Source organism: Spea bombifrons, chromosome 3 (genome assembly GCF_027358695.1).
Source record: "Spea bombifrons isolate aSpeBom1 chromosome 3, aSpeBom1.2.pri, whole genome shotgun sequence".
Taxonomy (NCBI): Eukaryota; Metazoa; Chordata; class Amphibia; order Anura; family Pelobatidae; genus Spea; species Spea bombifrons.
In genome coordinates, this window is record NC_071089.1 from 65,080,819 (window position 1) to 65,102,325 (window position 21,507).

The 21,507-nt window shown below is 35.7% G+C and overlaps 1 protein-coding gene across 1 annotated transcript in view; it reads right to left on the reverse strand.

The window, feature by feature from the left end:
• GRIK2 (glutamate ionotropic receptor kainate type subunit 2) overlaps positions 1–18,258 on the reverse strand; it is a 262,126-nt gene extending 243,868 nt beyond the window's left edge. The window contains exons 1-2 of the mRNA XM_053459441.1: positions 18,149–18,258; positions 12,983–13,393 (exon numbers count right to left, since the gene is read on the reverse strand). Coding sequence (XP_053315416.1) covers positions 12,983–13,112 — 130 coding nt within the window. The 5' untranslated portion in view covers positions 13,113–13,393; positions 18,149–18,258. The remainder of the gene's footprint in view (positions 1–12,982; positions 13,394–18,148) is intronic.
• Positions 18,259–21,507: the final 3,249 nt, after the last annotated feature.

Below are 21,507 nucleotides of genomic sequence, written 5' to 3' on the forward strand. Positions count from 1 at the left end.
CACTGGTAGCAACAGCAAAACCCAGTGATTGCTGCGAAATGGTAGAGTTTTTAACCGATGACGTACCAAGTACATTGTGAATTCTGTAGAACCATGTTTCAATGACATACCTGGTACGTCATAGGTCACGAAGAGAATACATAAAGAATGTGGCACAGAGTTTTTCCCAACCTTAAACGACTGTGCGGTTGAAGTAAGATCTCGGACAACTGTATATATTTATACATTTACACATATTATTTTATGTTAGCGTGAGAATCAGCTTCCTATGTAAGCGTTGCCGTGCATAGTTAACAAAGTCATACAAAGTCTCAAAGGCTAAAACATTATTTAGGTGGAAATATTTTTTTTTTATTCTAACAAAATGAATCACTCTCAAATGCATATATACTAGGAAGTTAACTGTTCTTTCACTGCTTGTTCATTGATTCTGAGAGTTGAAAAGTTTACTCTCACAGCATGTATTAAAGAATTGAGCTTGAGTCACTTAAACCACAAGTGCTCTATTCTGACAAATGTTAGCAATTCGGTGCTTTGGTGTGATGAATTCTACACACTGTTGTGTCTCAGATTGTACAACTATTAATGTCAGCTGGTGTAGCATAAAAACATGCTCAGAATACAGAAAACATTTAAAAGAGCATTCATAGTACTACAAAAATAGGAAAAGTAAAGAAAAAGTAATTATGTCATTATCGGCAAATTAATTTTAATAAAAAAGCAAATGTATATTCCTGGTTATAGCCTGAAAAATCTTACATCATTCCCATTGCCATAGATATTCTGTTCACTAATAGATTGCACCAGCAATGATATTGTAAATGTTTGTAAAGAATATGTTTTTTTATGGACGTACATGTATATGTAGATATAGATACTTTTACAATATATTGATACATCAGTGTATCTAAATGAAATGAAATTATTTCATCAAAAATTGACTTCAATTGAAGGATAAAAAATCAACACCAACATAACTTGAAATAAAAATACAAAAAATATTTTTTTACTGAAATTAACACTAAGCATTTCTGGGACTAGTAGCCAAGTGGTTAGAATGAAAAAATGTTTTCAGTAGGAATACTTCTACATAGTTAATGTGGAACATATGCCTTGATTTCAATAATAAAAAATGCTGTTTTATAGCAAGAAAAAGGGGCATTTGGCACAGTTTGAACAGAAAAATGTTCTGTTGAACACATAAACCGTGACTGCCTGCCAGTGAATCAATAAAGTATTTAAACAAAAATTAACATTAAAGTCCTCTGCTTTGTATAATAAACACAAAATAATCATTACTTTCATGATTAATTACCATCATTATATTCCCTTGAAGCTCAGAGATTGTGATATTTACTTTTTCTGTGAATTGTGAATAGCAGAGAAATGAAGATATATACATATTAATACAACACAAGGCGGCTCTTTAAAGAACAGTTATTTAAATCAAAAGATGAAGACGCTACATAATATAATTCTCTCAGCGAAAATGTTCAGTAACCTATGACCCATCATTCATTACTGAGCTAAAACACAAGAATACTGTGAAGTTAATTAAAATATAAAACTCATTTAGTTGAGTAATGGTACGAAGCTGTAAGGCATGAAATGTGCTAAATCACCATATACACACCTATAGCAAGAACATTATGACATTTAGATTGTAAAATATTTGAAAAGTAATGAAACTTGAATATATGTAGGGGTATATATATATATATATATATATATATATACATATATATATATATATATATATATGTATATATATATATATATATATATATATATATATTGTGGTAAAGTGTATGGGAGAGTGGTTGATGGGATATATATCTCACCTGGTTACCTCAGCCAGGCATGGTAGCAAACCCAGGTGCTCTCAGGTGAGGCTTCCTAAGCTCGTTACTGGGGAGGAAGCCTTAAAAGAGAGGGCTGTTAGGTTTGAAAGGAGAGGGAGAACCTGAATGAAGGAGCAGCTACAGCCAGCGCTGCAGCCCACCAGGTATGAAGCTTTACCCCATACAGAACTGGTTACTTTGCTTTGTGACAGACCTTAGGCTGCTAGAGAGGTATCCTGCTGTTTAGTTAGAGCCGGACAGGCTTATAGTTTGTTTTGTTTACAAGGTGCTCTCTGACTACAACATCTAAATAAACGCGCTTTTACGTTGGAAACCTGTGTGAAACTGTCATTGCCGCCCCATGCGTGAGCTGTCCCCTACAATATATATACGATGTCAAAATAAACATTTATTTGCAGAGTATGCAGTGATACCTTTTTTATTGGACTAACATAATATTTAAAAGACAAGCTTTCGAGAGCTATCCTCTCCATCAGGTCTGATTGCTTCAGACCTGATGAGAAGAGTATAACTGTCGAAAGCTTGTCTTTTAAATGGACAGTCTTGCCATCATATGCATCTTCAGGCTTATGATAGCTAACAGGTCTTTTTGAATTTACATCATTGTAAATAATAATTCTTGCAAATGCAAAATCCCTTCATATGCATTAGCCCCTTGTCCTGCCCCCAGGTTATTTTCAGTGCAGCTGATGTGTTCAGCTGAACACATCAGCTTTCACATGATATACGTAACACTGGTCAGGTCCAGCTTTGGCTCAGTAAGAACAGCTGTGGGTAGGGGTCTAACAAGACTCCGATGTACATGTGCAAATGTATTCCCCATACAATCAGTAGCACAAAACATCAGGACACAGAGAGGGTGGGAATGTGCAGCATCTTCTTCCTGAGGTAAGTATATTTTTCTTTTTTTTCCAATCTTAAACAATGCATGCTTACAAAGTATTTTCATATGTATTGTTTGCTTAGAGGACTCCCTGGGACAGTGTTGTGTCCTTGTAAGAGGAAGACCAACTGTCAAATAGTATGACAAATAGTCTCAGAAATGTTCAAGACATTTCAGATCCATTTTTAAGACGTATATCGGATGCTAATACTAAAAGTTTTATGGCTGTAAATTATGTGGCTGTAAGTTGTACTCTTTTTATTATTAAGTACTTTAGTTTGGTATTGGGCACAAGTACCCACAACATAAAGTAGAATTACTAACAAAAGAAAAATAACAAAATACAATTGAATGACAGGTTTCATGAACAGGGGCATAACTAGAAAGCACAGGGCCCTGGTGCGAACATTGCCCCAGGGGCCCCCAACTTCACCAAGCGACGTGTGCCACCTTTGCCCCAAACAGCTTGTGAGTACCACCTTTTCCCCTAAATGCCTTGTGAGTGCTGCCTTTGTCACAAACAGGGCCGGCCCGACAATGGAGCCAAGTGGGGCAACCGCTCCAGGCGGCACTTTTGAAGGGGCAGCACTTCGCCGCCCCAAGCCCTTTTTTTTTTTTTTAAAGAGAAAGAGAGAGAAAGGGGCGCCGAGTGGTCAGTACCCGCTCGGCGCCCCTCTCTCTCTCTCCTCTGCGGCGAGTCTCCCAGCTCAGCATTACAAGCCGGCACCGAGACCGAACAGGGATACTCGCCACAGGAATGCTGAAAGGTAAGTACAGGGGGGGGTGGCGGGGGGGGTAGATAAGGGGGGGGGTATTTTAAAATTCGCCCCATGCGGCATTTTGCCTTGGGCCGGCCCTGGTCACAAACAGCTTATCTGTGCCATCATTACCCCTTCTCCCTCTCCAACATACACTCTGGCACACAAATGTTAACACACTACCACTAATTTACACATGCTAACACACATACATAATCATACTCACTAACACATGTACACTCTCATTCATTCATGCTCCTATACACTTATACATAGACATCTATGCTCACATACACTTACATATAAACATTCAAGCTTACACACTTATACATAAACATTCATGCTCACATACACTTATACATAGACATCCATGCTCACATACACACAAACATACATACACCCTCCTTCCCTCCCTCCCGTACCTGAGACTGTTGTTCCCAACTTTAAATTTCCATCTCAATGTTTATGTTCTAGGTTGTAAGGGAAGTTTTTAGAACACAGAAATTAGCTTTTACAGTGCTACTTTTTTCTAGTTTCAGCAAAGCATTTCAGACTCGGTCAACTGTAAAAACAATTTCTTGACTTGCCTTAATTAAAATATTGTTTAGGGAATGAGTCTAAGGAGACAGAATGTTTTTTTTTCTAAACAGATTAAGACACAAACTGCTTTCAAAGTGGCAAAAAGTACACAAAGAGGGTTAGTGTAATGCATTATAAAGTTGTTTATGTTGCAGAATCAATGAATCAGAAGAGTGAATGACCTTATGGAAAACACCCACATGGAAGTACCTAATTTCATGACTTGAATAAAGTAGTTACACACAGTTGTTTATTAGATCAGTATTGAGAAATACCTTATGTGGACATTAATTGGCATTCAAAGTCATTAATGTCCTTAATGATCTAAATATTTGATCTTCTTGGTATTGTATTGGTTTTAAGGTTATTACTAAAGCCCTAATAAATGTTTCTATAGTGAAGTTTTAATGAAAGTTTTCATGAAAGATTTAATTTCCCTGTAACCTTCGACTGCGGAAGAGAAATTGGTTCCCTCAGTAGTTCTGAGTACCAAGCAGTTGAAAAAGTAATATTTTCCCAATCGGTCAGAATTTATGGTTGAGGCATTCATTTAGAACTTACGGTTGACTGGTACACATGCTCTGTAGGAAGAAGCCAGAACCATCAATGAAAGGAATCATATATTGGAAGTTTTAATTAATAAGACCAATATATAAATAGTATTCATCCATTTAAAGAATATGCAGAAATCAGCTAGAGCCTTAAGTGGAGGTAGGCAAAACTTTGCAAAACAAAAAAAATGATAAATAAAGTGGTATGTTCTACCTAGAAATGGGAAGGTCTGGTAAAAAAAGTTTTTTTTTCCAAAGCCAAATGAGTGTGAAATATCTTCTTTTACAATGATAAATAATATGTTTATGACACCGCATTCAAACTATATTACATGAAGACGTTTATGAAAGATCCACAAATAATGCAAGTTACTTCACTTTTTCACTTGCAATTGGTGCTAAGGTGCAATTGTGATCGCTCTCCCCATCCAATCCATGGAGGAGGATTAGAGGAGATTTTTTATTTTTTTGTGGTTTCTTCATTTATTTTGTTGCATTTGAGGGAAAGGGGGGAGGGGTTTACCTGTTCTCATGTATAGTTAAAATGTTCTTAACATATACAGACCAAGTTGTTCCATTTGCAACAAAAACTAAAGTTTTAAGAACCAAATTTAGTTTATTATTTACTGAATAAGCTGTACTATTATTTCAAGCATGATACTTTTACATACACTGCATTTCATGTACCCCGTGTAACAAAATAACTTAACATTTGTAAAATTACTCCACTCCATATTTTGTTTTTAAATTTTTCTGAAAATTTCCATTTGTTTCCTGTTTTTTTCTATGGCTTAATTTTCAGAAATGTTACATCTCTAGTTCTACCCTGTGGGAACCTGTGTGTTGTGTGTTCATGCAGCTTTTGCTTCATGTCACAAACAACACAATGTTTCTGGAAAGGCAAGTACAAAAAGCCTATTTCTGTCTTTTCCATTCCTTCACATTCCTGCTTCAGGTGTTATGTAACTGCTACCTATGTAACTCTATGTTACTATGTGTGAAAGGCAGCAAAGGCCTAAGTGTCATTATATTTCTTATATTTACTTGTGTTATTTATACATTTAATAACAGCTAAAAATATTTTTTGTATAGTTTGAAAAAACAGTAGTACTACTACTTTAGCATTACTCTGTTTATAGAGTCATTGTTGTTGTACTGGTGAAAGACGTGTAGTATTCTTTCGGATAGTATTGTTGGCCACCTTAAAAAATGTCAAGAATGTATTTTCCTTTGCTATTCATGGGAGCCTATTCATGAAACACAGGGATGTTTCTTTAATAAAGACGTAGTTGTCAGAAGGCTATACACTTTCAGTTTTTTTAACCGGAGGAGAAAGAGGGGCGCCAAGTGGTTTTCGCTTACCAAGTTGTCAGTACCTGCTGGGCACCCCTCGCTCTCCTCTGCGAGCCCTCTAGCTTGGTCTCGGTGCCGGCTTGTAATGCTGAGTGCCGGAAGATGATGTCATTTCCGGCGCTCAGCAGTAAAGCAGTGTGCACCGTGGCAGAGCAGGGAGACTTGCCGCAGGACTGCTGCAAGGTAAGTGAAGTACAAAGGGGGGGGGATAGGGTAGATAATAGGGAGGGGGAGAGGAAGGGTAGGTAATAGGGAGGGAGAGGAAGGGTAGATAATGACCTCTGTGCATAATGCAGGGCCAGCTTTGCCATTCTTGTCATAAACAATGCTTAATGAATTAAGAGTTGAAACTACAACTCCAGTGCCAATACCTGCTTTAGTGAAAAAACTCCAATGAAATTTAAATCACTTTGCAGAATATATTCTATAAGTTTAGGAAGAAAAAAAATATTTTCCCATTAAAACACTTATAACGAAGGTTTTAAATGCTACTATCCTAAATTGTAGATTACAGGCAGGTGATATATCAGGTGCTCCTGATATTACTCTGCACTGCAGTGCCTTTATAAAAATATATGGTACAAGAAATTGAGGTATTTTGGAAGGTTGTACTTTATCTTAAACAAGTGATACTAAATCTAGCATTATATTTACAAAGAGTTTTTAGAATATAAATAATATCAGTAATATAGAGAGATACAAGGTTATGATATCAATAAAATTATGTTTTGAAATAATATTTTACTTATCCATTCCATGAAAAATCGTAATTGTTATCTGCCATTTATAAATATTACATTAGCTTGTAGTGTTGATCTGATACCATTTTATTAGACATTTTTTCAAATGTAGTACATTGGGATTTTCATAAAGACTTTATCAGTGGTGTTTTCAGGTCTCATCTAATATACTCTGAGGCTTAATTTAAACTACAAAGATACCAAATATATAAACTTTAACTTTAAATCAAATGCTTCTTATATGTTTTCCAGGGTATTTTTATGATAAATAAACCTTTTTTACTGTACAATTCGACATAGAAAATATAATAATATTAATAAAAGTACCTGGCTGTCTTATAAATATTTTATTAAACAAATCATGTTATTTCTCTATATTTGCTTTTTCATAGGACAAAAAGATATTCTGATAATTAAGTATGACAGACCAGCAGTTGAATAGAGCTCAGTAAAATGAGGTGGATACTTGCAATATTCCTTAACTTTTCTGATTTCATTAAGAAACTACACGTGTCTTCCATTTGAATTTCAATAAAAATGTCATGTTATGCCTTAAAAAGTATAGCCAAAGAATATATGTTTTCTATATGCATTCATCATTAATAATACTCGTTATGATGAGAGCATGTGCCACTACAAATCTACCTATGGCCCTGGTCATAAAAGCTCACTGGGCTTGCAAATAGTCTAAATATAAAGTTGCCATGGCTATATATATAAACTATGACCACTTCCATACCTATGTTCTACTTCATCAAAGTGAACTGCAGCATAATGGCAAAATGATTCCCAATTTCATGTATTATATGATGCTATTCATGAACTGTAGAGTGTTATACAGTCCCTAGCATTCATAGAGTATAGAGTGTTTGTGCCAGTTTTCTCATTGAATGATAACTCTTGGCCAGATAGTTTTTTAGTTTGCTTATTTAAAATGGTGACCTATTTAGTTTTATTTACGCTATTCAGCTATTGATTCATACTTGGTTATTATTAACCTTTGTATGTTACTAGATTCTAACTGTACTATTTTATTCAGTGTTAGGTAGTTTTACATGTCAGGTATTAAACCACTATCAAAATGAATGCTGTGCCTGTATTGCCTCAGCATGTATTATTTATTATGAATTTATATAGACACTGCTTGTGCACTTTTCTGAACAAATATCAAAATGAAGTAGCTGTAGTATTTAGCTGTCAGCTGAATGAGAATTGGAAGGGGGTCATAGAGAATGAAAAGAATAGAAAAGCTTTGGGGGTGGAAAGTGAGAAAGAAGAGAAGGTAAAAAATAATAGCAGACGCAAAGAGGACAAAACATTGGAGAGGATGAGTGACAAGGGATGAGGAAAGAAAGAAAGAAAGAAAGAAAAAGAAAATAATCTTATAGTACTTAGAACTGCCTAAAGTATCAGTGACTTAAGTAGCAGGAAAAGCTGCAATCTTAAAGTAAAAAGACAAGAGGCCTGTTACTTGTCACTAATCTATTGAACAATTCCTCTATACCAGATTATAAATAATAAGATAATAACTCGATGCTCCCTACGGCATGTGGAATGTTCGGTTTGCTAATGGTAAAGATAGAAAATGACCCCTGTTTCCATAGCTGCGACTATCTTTTAGTAAAAACAGCTATCCGGTTGTATGCAAAGTTCACATAACAGCATCCCACGCGTGGAAGACAAGAATACCATTTCAGGCACGCTGTGTGTTAATGGACCGATAAAAGCCATCAAGCACGGAAACGTATAGCACGAAATTGAATGAAGAACCAGCAATTCCCTGCCATAGAAGGGTAAGGGGTTAGACTGTGAATGAGAGAGAAGGAATAGAAAAGAAGAAAGAAACAGGCAGGTAGAGCTAATAGAATGTTGTATATTTTAAAATACTAATAGCATCTTCTATTGCTATTCTACACCAACAGAAATTCAAAATTAAAAGCCTTGATTAACTGTACCAGTGTGTTCTGCATCCAGAACCAACCCCATAATTGAGTTGTATAAGTATTTCCTAATTCTTTTGTATTATTGTGTTTTAGTTGTTGTTATTAAATCCCTTCTGTTTTAGAAACTGTGTGCTGAAGGAAGCTTATTTAACCTACATTAAATCTTGATAATGTAATAATGAGTCTTTTAAAGGGATAATAATTTTAATTCCCCTATCTGCAGCTATAAAGATTGTATACAGCTAATCCGGTTTGCCCTTTCAATTAAACTTGTTCAGCTTGTTCTATTTAGTCAGCACCTGAATGGGCCATTAAAATTCTCGGTCTGTGAGAGTTCTGTGCTGTTCACTGTTGTTCTTTAAATTCCATTAAATCCAAATAGTCTTTATCACCCCATGACCACTGTGACTTCAATCAGCCGATTTAATTACCTTACAAAATTGTCAGTAGAAAAAAAAAGCAAAGAAAAACAGAAAGGGATGGGACGTTATCAAATTGAAATCTTCCACTGTGGTGTTTAATCTGGGACCAGTCAATAAACCTGCTCCTCAACTCTTACCTTCAAGGGGTATTCAACCTCACGTTCATCCAAGGAGTTTTTTTTTTTTTATGGGTTTGAACTTTTTGTGCTCTTATGAGCATATAAAGTAGTCTTTTATGTTATCAGCTTCCTTTATAGAAACAGCTTGGATGGTCTTAAAATTATTAATAGCCAAAGAGATGACTGGACCCCCAATAGATTAATGTGAGTGTCAATCAACTGATCTTTCATTGCGGCAACGTTACGATCTCAAAAGAGTATTAAGCAGGGATCGACGATCGGAAAGACACCAGGTTACGATGGGCACACAAAATCCTATTTTGTTTAATAAAACAGAAATGTCATCAATGATATCTAGAATTAAAATTAGCATGTACGTATTTACTATACACTTCAGTAATTCACTAATGTTTCTATTGGGTAAGACATTGCAGATATATATTTTTTTTATTTTGGATAAGGCATTGCAATCAAAAGGTACCCCTAACAGGTATATATATACACACACACACACACACATATATATATATATATATATATATATATATATATATATATATATATATAATGAATAAATGTTAGATGTATGTTAAAATACTTATGGTCGTAAGTATTGAGATCTTCTAACACCGGTTAATATATGATGTGCGAAAGTTGATCATCAAAATAAATAAAGATAACATTTACTGTGTTCTTAGATTAATGATAAATTCAGGTGGATTTTCCATGGGTCTGACTTGTCAAAACTTTAGTTATGTTGTCCTGCACTAGACAAGAACAAAAGTATTTTTAAGAGAACCAGTTGATTTCCATGACATTGTTATTTTTTTTTGTTCCTCAAAGATACCCAGGATCATAATTGCTAGCGTTATATACAAGCATATCTGTGATTGCAGTTAGTGAAAATATAGAGATACAGAGCTATAATCCGTCTCAGTTATTTTCAGCATCACTCTGATATGAATCATAATATATGAGGTTTTGGCTAGAAAACTTGGTTGGCAGAGAAGAGTCTGTAGCAGCAATTATATCCATATTTGCTATCATTTGTGTACTTAAACGTGTATATGTGAACATTAAAAATATATACAGCTTGTTGTGCCCTTATGTGTCTGTGCTTTTATATATATATTTATTTATGTATCATTTTAGAACCATGGTGGCTTAATGCGCTCAACGTGGAGAATAGTTTAAAAAAACCTACAAAACAAAATTAAGATTGTCCCCAAATGTTTGAATATTTGAGATGCTTCAAATGCATTTTAGCTTAACTTAAAATACATTTAGGCAGATTTCAATAGATTGGGGCATATTCAATATAGATAGATAGATAGATAGATAGATAGATAGATAGATAGATAGGGGGGAATGGTACAGAGCCAAAGTATTTATCATTACCGGTGTGTGTTTGAGGGATTAAAACACATAATTAATATATACATTTTGTGTGAATGTATAAAGTGATAGAGACCCGTAAATGTACAGATTTTTGCCTTTAACTGTTCAAGTGCTGGCAGAGTAACAAGTGAGCTCATAATGCCATCAAATGTATTTGGTCGGTGAAATATAACATATGGAAATAATACATTGTACTGTTACAGGTATTGGCCACTTAGCCACAATTTCTTGCAAATTACTTTTCCAATTGCCCTTAAACTGAGCAATTGGATTATAATTTCTTTTGTAGATGCCAATGCCTGTTAATGCTTCTGACAATCTATGTAAAGGGGAATAATTGTCTTAATTTTTATAAAATAATGTGCAGCTTCCCTACCCATACAACCATGCTGAAAACAAGTGTTTCAGGACTCGTCTGTTGCCATAGAGCTGGAGGCAAAGGCAGAACCCAGACTTGTCTGCCCTTTAAAGACTTTCTTCAGAGAACTCTTGACCTTATGCAAACATTAAGAAAGCAGGATTTTGCTTGATAACATTGCTATTGCTACAAAGACCTTTTTTGTTTCCCCCCCCCCACTTATTGTCTAAGACAATTACAAAAAAATGGAATGAATGACCCTTTGTTTCAGTGAAGGCACCAATGTCTGGAACGATGCATCAAGTAGGCTGATGTAGTGGTGAGAAAGCTACAATTACAAGCCATCTGTCATGGTCAAAATCAAGACAATGTCAAGGGAGCACGGCCCTTTAAAACACTTATTGCTACCAGAGTCCATAAACTGTCCCTTGTGCCTGGTACCAAAGGCTGTCTAACATCTATAATCAAGATATCCACCAGTCATCCTAGACTGCTTACTATTATTTTTCAAAGGGATGTCTACTTAAGCAATGAAAGTGAAGTCTGTCTGCTTGGCAATAATGAAATGACTCTGTATGATCAGGCTATTAAAAGCACAGTTCCTTATGCTACATACAGTCTATAGGAGGCATACGATTCTGGTGTTCTTCTCAGTCAGTACCAACTGCCCCAAAGGGTGTAAGTCACTCCCTTAACGGATGACTGGCATTCGTAATAGTGGTGGATGTCACTGCATTGGAACAATACATTTAAATGGTGCATTGCTTTCCCTGGAACATACAGAGAGCATTCAGCGTGAACAGCAATCCACGCAGTGATATATGGACCTGTGTATCTGCTTCCAAAGAAACAAGGCATTCCTGGAGATGGTTGCTAGTAGCAACGTGCCTCAAGCACCACCTCAGAAACCAGATGGCGGCTGGAGAAAGTCACACTAGGAATTCAACAGACGAGATCAATAACAACCCTGATCCTTCATCAGCACGGTTGACGTTCGCTCCTCAAAGAAAATGCATCCTTTAGATCCAAGCCACTCATCATTCACACCCTAAAAATGTCTTGTTGGTCCATATGAAAGGAAGAGACGAAAATAAAAATAATGTATATAGACACAACCGGCAGACAATGGCAGATCCTGAAACCTCTCTTTGCCCACCGTGTGAATATATTTACACGTCCTAATCGGTACATCAACGACACGAGGTTTTGGTTTGTAGTGGGACGGAACCCTAAATCCTTGCATTATACCGGTACGTTCTTCTATGTGGTTGGATGAGCTCATTTGCTCTGGTCTACTTTGGCAAAACTTTTCCTTAGTACATTTTGGATAGGAAGACCTTTCATTCATACTACTCTGATTTTAACCCTGTGGGTTCCTTATAGATACAAAACATCTATTTCCTTAGGGAGGCTTCCCGAGCCTCTATTTTCCATGTTCATTCCTTAGCTAGCTAGGTTTGTATCCTTTCAGAATGATACACTGTTACCATCTGCATCTAGATTGTATACTTTGTTTTCTAGAGTGAAACGGATACTTCCCATGCAGTTCCCTATAACGAGTGAAGCAGCTGCACAAGTTGATCCCAATAAATCGACGAGGCTGCATTACCTATATTCTAATGGGAAATACAATTATCGATCTATACATTTTAATAGTGGTCTGAGCTTCCAGCATGCACCGGCATTCACTTCCTGTCTGTGTGAATGAAAACAAGCAGGAGCCCTATATAGTGTAGCTTTCGGGTATATGGGGTGGTATATAGACATATAAGTTCATCCTACTAAGTTGTGATGCCACACTACTATGTTCTTTATTGTCACCAGGCTGTCACCACTTCCTTCAATGGACTGCAGTGACAGTAATACATTCCTGCAGGAGTGTGATTTCATTGTGGTTACAATCATACACAGATCTGGCTGCAAAGGAAAAGCATGCTGGCACACACATGCACACACACATATATATATTTTTTTCCCTCCCCATATTGATTAATATTAGTATAAAATATGTCTTACCAAATCGTAAAACATGTGTAGTCCCTTGTGAATATCCAATCCAAAACAAGCACAAGATGCATCTCAGGGTGCACCTGAAGAATGAATTAGTTACAAAAGGGCAAATAATCTTCATGGTTCCAGTGTACATCCGTGTTTCGGTTCCCCCCCTTTTAGATCGTCAGGTTCCACGGTAAGGTAAAGAATGAAAGGAGATAGAAGTGATGGCCCTCAGACACGATCACGGCATGGTCACAGAGACAAGAGCGAGGAGGATCCGCTTCCCGAACCCATTAGCAATCCCTGCATGTTCTTCATTCACTGCGCCAAGGAGCAACCTTCAATTGCAAGGAATGGTGGGACATCCATGTTAGTCAGAGCAGGGGGGAGAAGCCTTAAGAAATCCAAACGTGTATGTCCATCCCGGTGAGCCTGGAAGGGATGATGGGGTGGGTGGTTGGGGGGGTGGGAGAGAGAGAGAAAGGCAAATCAATAGATAATCCAGCACGGGGGGAAAATCGCTGAGCTATGGTAACATAGGGGAAGTCAATGTGCAAAAGCGATTTACTGGTAAAAGAGAAGGAAAAAAGGGTATGCTGTTCTCCCTTTCTGCTGCACTGCTGCACAGCTTCTGACGTGGAGCCAAGATTAAGTGAGAGAAATTGAGATAGCTCTTCTCTTTTTAAGGCTGCCAGCCAGACAGCCTTTCCCAATTTGTATTAAGCAAACTGATCTGATATGCCCGTGCTGCAAAGCTGTTTGGTTTTAGTCATGTCTGGAATACACTGTTTGTTTGTTTTTTGTGTTTTTTTTTTTAATTTTTTTTAGATTTCTCATGGCAAATATGGTGTACAGACCTATCGAAAAATCAATGCATGAATGGCAATGGCTTACTACATGGAGCCCTGATAGATCTGCTGTTTGATTTGGACTTGGAGTGTAGAGAACTTAGAAATGCGAGAGTAGGTTCGGGTGTTATGTTGTAGTTTGTCAGTGAGGTCTGGCTTTTGCCAGCTGGCAGACTTTCTAGCTTCAGCTTTAACCCCTTCTAAGCCAGAAATCCACTGATCCACCAAGAGTGCCATTATGTTAACAGTTAAAGTAGTTAGCGATCCCTTATAGTTTCTATAAGCCCAGATTTCACTTTGGGGGGAAAAAATACCATTAGGAATCAGAAAAGCTCAGTTTGAACGTTAGGCATTATTACTGTCATCTGGATCTTCTCACTATGCAGTTTAACACCTACACATTGTAGCACATTAACACAGCATCTGACATCTGGATTCACATTTCAACCATGGCAGAGGGTTTAACAATGGCAACAACTTGTATCTGTTACAATAACTGGTAGGTGGTATCACATTCACGGTAAGATAAGCGTTGTAATAACATATAACCACCACCTCATTTTAATGTCTTTATAGTCATTATACTATTGTGTTTGCTTTGTTTTTAATGTTTTATCCTTATGTTAAATCTTGGAACTTTTGTGCCGTAAAGGACTAGGACAATAATAGCACATGTGTTTAGTCCATGCTTACAATATCAACATGTCTACCAATATTATCTATAAACATGACCCAAACCTATCCAGAAATCCCCAGACCAATGAGAGACAAAGAACAGGCTGTAATAAGCATATATGTTCTTTTTATAATCCCTTTATAAATAAATCAGCACATATTCACTCAAGACAGTATGTCAATATTAAGAGATGTCCTCATAACATTAAGCTTCATTGCCCTTCCAAGTGGATGCATAAGCGCGGTGTCAAAGTAAGTATCACAAATGGCCAGTTCTGATTTCTGGAAGGCAATTCTATTAACTAGTTTGACTGTTGGAGTACTCTATAACAATACTGTGCGCTAAATCCAAGGATATCTAGCGACTCCTTCAGTTCAGATTATTATTTCTATGAGGACAATACATACAGTAAACACTTAATATGAAATATCTAGGTGTAATATGTAATGCAGTGGATTCTTACGTCACTCAAATAATGAGCACTAACCATTTACACATATAGAAGAGCAGCTTTGATATCCCCCAATAAACATGCTACATGCCCTGAATGCATATGCTGCTAGATCTATACTTGGGTCTGCAATAAAGAGCTATAGAATATTACTGTCATATGTGTCATCTGTAAGTAGAAGTTGATTCCCCTAGTGTAAGGGGCTTCTGAATTTGCCTATGTCTATCAGCATTTCAGTGTCCTATATCTGAGAATAGACACAAGTTATGAGTCTATTATATTAGAATCTAATAGCTTGTCCAAATATCACCTGAAGGGGTTTTATAGTCTTCTTCCTGTAAACAATTGCTTCCTCTAAAAACATTTCCCTTTTGATGCAAGTAGCTGTAGATTGACAGGACACTTGAATGGTTAGGAAATAAGTTGGCTAGCTTTAGTTTGGTATATGACATGGAACTGAGCTGTCCACAAGGACAGGTTATGGAATCCTAAATCAACCCAATGCTATTTCAGCACCAAGGAGAGTACCCCATACTATTCTGTGTGTAATTTTCCACTATTTCACTTTAATCCAAATTGGAACATAATATAATCTAAATGGCTATTAACCTGAGGTATTCCTATTACATTCAGTGCCACCACCCAAATTTACTTTAACCTGGACTGATCCTTGACTCTTGGGTATAAGGTAGCGTTCCATGCAGGCCTTCTATTATTATGTATGAAAGGTAAAGGCACCAAGTTGCACAGGCCAAAATACACTATATAAAATATTGTCATTCCAGAAACCAGATACCGTTGTTTGTGAAAAATAGGATATTATGTGTATTTCCTTTATTGTATATGGACATAATTTTTTTCTCTCTAAAAATAAATCAAGAATTTTTAATCAAATATATTCTGATACTTTGTTTTATCAATTTAAACGTTATTAGTAATATATGCAGATATAAAGTGAAATATGTTTGGGGTAGTTTAATGCATTTACTTATCTACAGTGCCTGTCATCTCTTTAAATCTCTATGTTTAACTGTAAGATGAAATGGCATCAAGGGGCCACAGTAAATCAATAAACTATTTCTTTTTGTTTAAAAGCACCATCCTAAATGCCTTCTTCACATTATAACAAACCAGAGAACACATCATGACCTGTTACCTGTTTTAAACAGAACAATGACAGTAGTCTGTGGACCTACATGTTACACACACACACATATATATATATATATAAAGCACAGGGAATCCCAGAATTTGTATGGCTTGTAGGTTCAGCTTCATATGTTAAATGTTCTCTACTGATATATATATATATATATATATATATATATATATATATATATATATATATAGATATATAATATTGCACCTGATACTGCATAGTATATCTATCTATCTAGATATATACACATATACAAGTAGGATGATATTTGAATTAACTCAATAATCTATAGGGGACACACACATAAGAGCTTCCTTATTCATACCTCAGACCCATTGAGGAATCATCCACTATTACTAACACAAACTGTTTTCACTGTCAGGAATGGGTTTCATGGATGTGTGAAAGCTATTTAAATGCATTTTAAGGCATTGCAATATATAGTATTAAAATAATAACATACATTTATTATATTACTAGTTTTGTCTCTTCTTTTACACATCCAGTGGTGTTGTTCTATAATATAGTGAGAATGCAAATGCTTCCATTCATTGACTGTAAATCAATGAGTTATTTGTAGCATAAATGCTTTCCTTTGGTCCACATGACCCCACAACAGGCCACATTCTGTCATTCATTATGGATCAGACATTAACACAAAACAGCCCAGTCAAATGACTGAACCACAAGCTATTTTGTACACCATATCATCCCATGCTGTAGGCACAATATTTTTTATATTTATAAAAACTACTTAAAACAGGCTGGGTGATGGTATGACATCTTAGCCTTACTGCATATGTGAAAAATGGTAATTTCACTGGATGTGTTTTGATTTCAGTTAAATGAAAAAGTTGCTTTCCCAATTTGTATATGACCAGGTAAGAACACAATCTTAATAATGCAGGTAACATGTTTCCACTGGTATCTTAATAATACCTTAACATTTATCTGCCAAGTATGTTATCACTAAGTGGTCCAACTAGTACTAAAGGTATTTCTGGCAGATGACCCAAGGTCAGGTGCAGTATCATATATATCTTTAGGAAACATTTTAACATTGCAGTGTCTCATATGCAGCTGAGACTACAAGCCATACAAATTCTGGGATTCCCTGTGCTTCATATTAGCTTACTGTATATCTGATTTACTGCCTTATCTCTGCTGCATTGCATTGATGATTAATGACAATTTAAGAAGATAATTAATGTTTAGCTGCCCAGATATCTAGAATTTCAATTAAAGATCTGTTCCAAAAATAGATTTACTGTTATAGTCAATTTCCAATTATACTGCCTTACTCTAGTGCATTTCTGTAGTACAAAACACATAAGCCACTTAAACTATATATATATATATATATATATATATATATATATATATATATATAAAGAGGCCAGAGCTCATTTTTTCACTAAATTCAGGGTCAGACCTTAAATGAAATGGACGATTCAATAATTACTCTAAAGAAAATTCCACACGACCTTTTGATTGTTAATGAGTTTTCTTTGTACATAATTTCTGTGCATTGCAATAGTTATATCTTAAAAAAAAATTGGCTCGCAAATAATAGTACTTATAAGACATAGAGCGTGCAGTATATTAGTTAACAGAAAAATCGTTATTTTGTCTTATTTTATTAATGTTGCTTTCAAAATGATAGTGCAGAATGAATTAATGGATTTGATAAAGTATTAGCTCATTCCATAGTTGATACTCTTTGGCAACTGAAGATTCCCAACCAAAGAAGGACCCTCGTTACACATGCACAGCAGGTATGATGCGTTAATTGTTCCGTATGTAAAAAGCTAAACAAATAAATGAAATTGATCTGCCTGGTTAAGCACGAGAGAAGAACATCCACCTGTAATATTGATAACCAAAGTGGAATTCACAGTAAGATGAGAAGAGGGAGGAGCTTAATGGGAAATGTCAGGTCCGACGATCCCTCTTCACCTCTTGGCTCTGCATCGTTCTCACTTGGTATACTGCTCATCGTGCTCAAAAGGATCCCTGCAGGAGTCACTGGTCACCCCTCTGCTGGCTGTCTTACCTTTAAAGGTGAGATCTTGAAGTGGAGAGACTCACAACCACGATGAGAGAGAAAGAGAGAGAGATATCGAGAGGAAAACCTTAGCTGGTGCCTCAGCAGCTACAGCAGAGCTTTGTGAGAGAAAGAGGAGTCCTGAGAGTCGGAAGGGGAGACACTCCCCCTGATGAGAGCTGTTCACAGGACCCTCCGAACAGTCAGACACATGCTACCTTCTTCAGGATTGTTAGTGATAACATAAAATAAACAAACTAATCAAACATCACACACACAGTTATAACAAAAAAAAAAAATGTATATACATATATATATATATATGTGTGTGTGTGTTCACACACAGTTATATAACAATATATGTATGTATGTATATATGTATGTGTGTGTTTTACCAATATGTTGCACTTCAGATTAAAGGGATTTGGACACTACAACGTTACAACAGGAATGCAGCGAGACCATTAACCATCTCCAGGTCACAGTCCCGAAGTCCCGAATAATCCTTTCATTGCAGCACTAAGAGAAACAAAATGTGATCTTTCCGGAAACACAGGCTGATAATACAATTTTGGTTTAACATAGCAGGTTTGGATCCAGACGATAAACGCGTTTTATTATAATTACTACCACTGCATGTTACCTTTAGAAACCTGATGGAGCACACATCCATAATGAAAGGCATACATTCAAGGCAATAAAACAGAGAAGTTGAGTCAAAATCATAACATGCTCCCTGAGGATTTTCTGAGAGATGCAGGGAGTACTGTTGATTTAGTGTGCCGGGGCTTCAATATTTAAATACAGATTACAGATCTCTAAATGCAGGCAAATATGGAGATTCATTTACCCAGAGAATACGGTTGATGTAAAGCACCGCAATTAATTCATGGCAGAAATATATATGTCAGGTATTAAGAACATTTTGTATAGCCTATATTTTACTCAATAGCCATATAAGGTGCAAATGAGGTTTAAACACCATTTATGAAAAAAAAAAAATATATATATATATATATATATATATTTTAATTGTCGAATTTCTGGGTATTTGCTACTAGACATCATGTGCAATGCATTTAGAAAGACCATTTTGTGCTTAATTAGCACAAACCTATAGTTGTTCATGTGTATAATACACTATATAATAATTTCCATTTCAGGTAAAATGCCAATATCAAAATCATGTTTTGTCTCAAAAGGTCTTGTTTTCCTGGACCATCATACATCTCATTTTTGTTTCTTGAAATCACATATCTGGAAAAAACATGTTGCCATGACTTTAGGAACCTTTTATTCATTACCATGAATTGCCCTTTTTTGCTACAATTTTCCTCCTTAACCATAGAAAGGCCAAAAAACATTCACAGTTTTACAGTTAGATATAAAAATGCTTTTACTAACCAAATATATCCCCTAATAAAACTACTATATATAACGTATTCTACATTTGGAATAAGCCAAAAAAGATAAAATAAAGCAAAATGACTGCATGGCTTTTTAATGTAATGGTAAAACTATTAAATTTCACTAGTTGTTTAGTAGCTTGCTTAATTACAACCTTGTGCTAGTGAGGGTGAGATTTAAACATGATGTTTATGTCCACTACAATGTTTATTATTGCTTAGTAGAACAAATACAAAGTAGTAGTTGAGAGGAAACAATCTAGATTTGAATACACTATCAATTTATAAAATGAAAGGTACCAGGCCATTTGGCTTGGGGTCTTCACTAAGAGCTGTGTAAACTTGGCAGGTTTCCCCTTAAATAAGTTTTTAACTTTGCATGATCCTGCTAAAAAAAAAACACTGGTCGTTATGTACGTTTAGAGAAAATGAGTAACTGAAAGCAAAAAAAAATGTTTTTCTAAATTATATACTCAAATTTCTCACGGAAAAGCAAATTACTTTGATGGATAGGCCTTTAGTCTAACAGAAAACTGAATGCATAGGACTGCCTACAATGGGGCACAAAATGGCTTTGGAAACAGGTTTTTTTTGTGTGTTTTTATTATTTAAGCCATACTTTAGCAATTCAATAATAGGGTTTTGCATCATCTCAGGCAGTTTATTCAGTTACTAGTCTTTGTAACATTACATTACATTATTTATAGTATAGTATAGTATATATGTATAGTATGCCTGCAGATTCAGTGGTGCCAAAATACACAATTTGACAGTAAGATTAACACACTTTAAGGTGTGCTGCTAGGGAAGGAGAAGGGGGGGCTGCTCTTGGAAGCTTCCAATATATAAGATTTACCAATGCTAATTCAAGAGCAACTTGGCCATATGTGAGCATATAAAACTAAGAACTGTATAGGGCCCTGGGGACACCAATTCACAGCCAGTCATGTGTGTATCTGTAAGTGTATAAGGGAACTGAACATGCAAAACCATAGTTTGTGCCCATGGTCCATTTCCTTGATGGCTATTAGCCTGTGTTATTTTTATTAAATATATAAAACCATGTTAAATATAATAATAGAAGCTATAAAGTTGCTTAAAGAAACTATAAAGATGCATTTATTTAAAGTGAAACAATGATTGAACATATCAAAGTGTAATTTAATAACATGGTATCCAAATTACAAAATTGCTTAGATAAGTTAACTATATGCAGTGACAATGAATTATTTTAAGCCTCTGGATGTACATTTGCTCTAAGCACCAATCTTTGCATTACATTATTCTTGAGAACCAACAAGTTTATATAACTTTTTTTTAGCAAAACAGCATTAAACGTACAAGTAACAGGGACACAGAAGACTCACTATAGATTTACAGCTATACTAGGTCTGTTCTTTACATTTACAAACGTAGCAAATACAACCACTTTTCTATACACAATAATCATTTAAAAATCAAACAAAAATGATTCAATTATCTGATTAAATATTGTCTGCATTATTATGGTTACAAACATAAAGCAGACTATATACTGATATACTGACCCCTGGTCCCTTCAGTGCTCAAGAACTTTAATGTCAGTTATTATAGAGTTAATTCAGATATGAAAATTTTAATTTCAGATATATATTGCAATGTATTTTAATTTGGTGCATTGGAAGCACAGTAATTTGAGCATCTGGTCTCTTTCATGTTGCCCTGTTTAGGGAAGTCTACTGGGACACTGGCCTCCTATTTGTTCTTTTACAAAAGCCAAGAAATAGTCAAACATTGACACAATACCACAGCCCCTGAGAAATTGTTTTTATTGAAGAGAACATCAGGCAGGAAAGCCTAACTAAAGCCACTGCAGTTCTGCATTAGTAAGTCATTGAGCTGCAGCTGGTAATCAACCGGATGATGCAAACCCAGCTGTAACAGATCAAGAACAAAAGCTGAACAATCAAGTACATTTCCTTG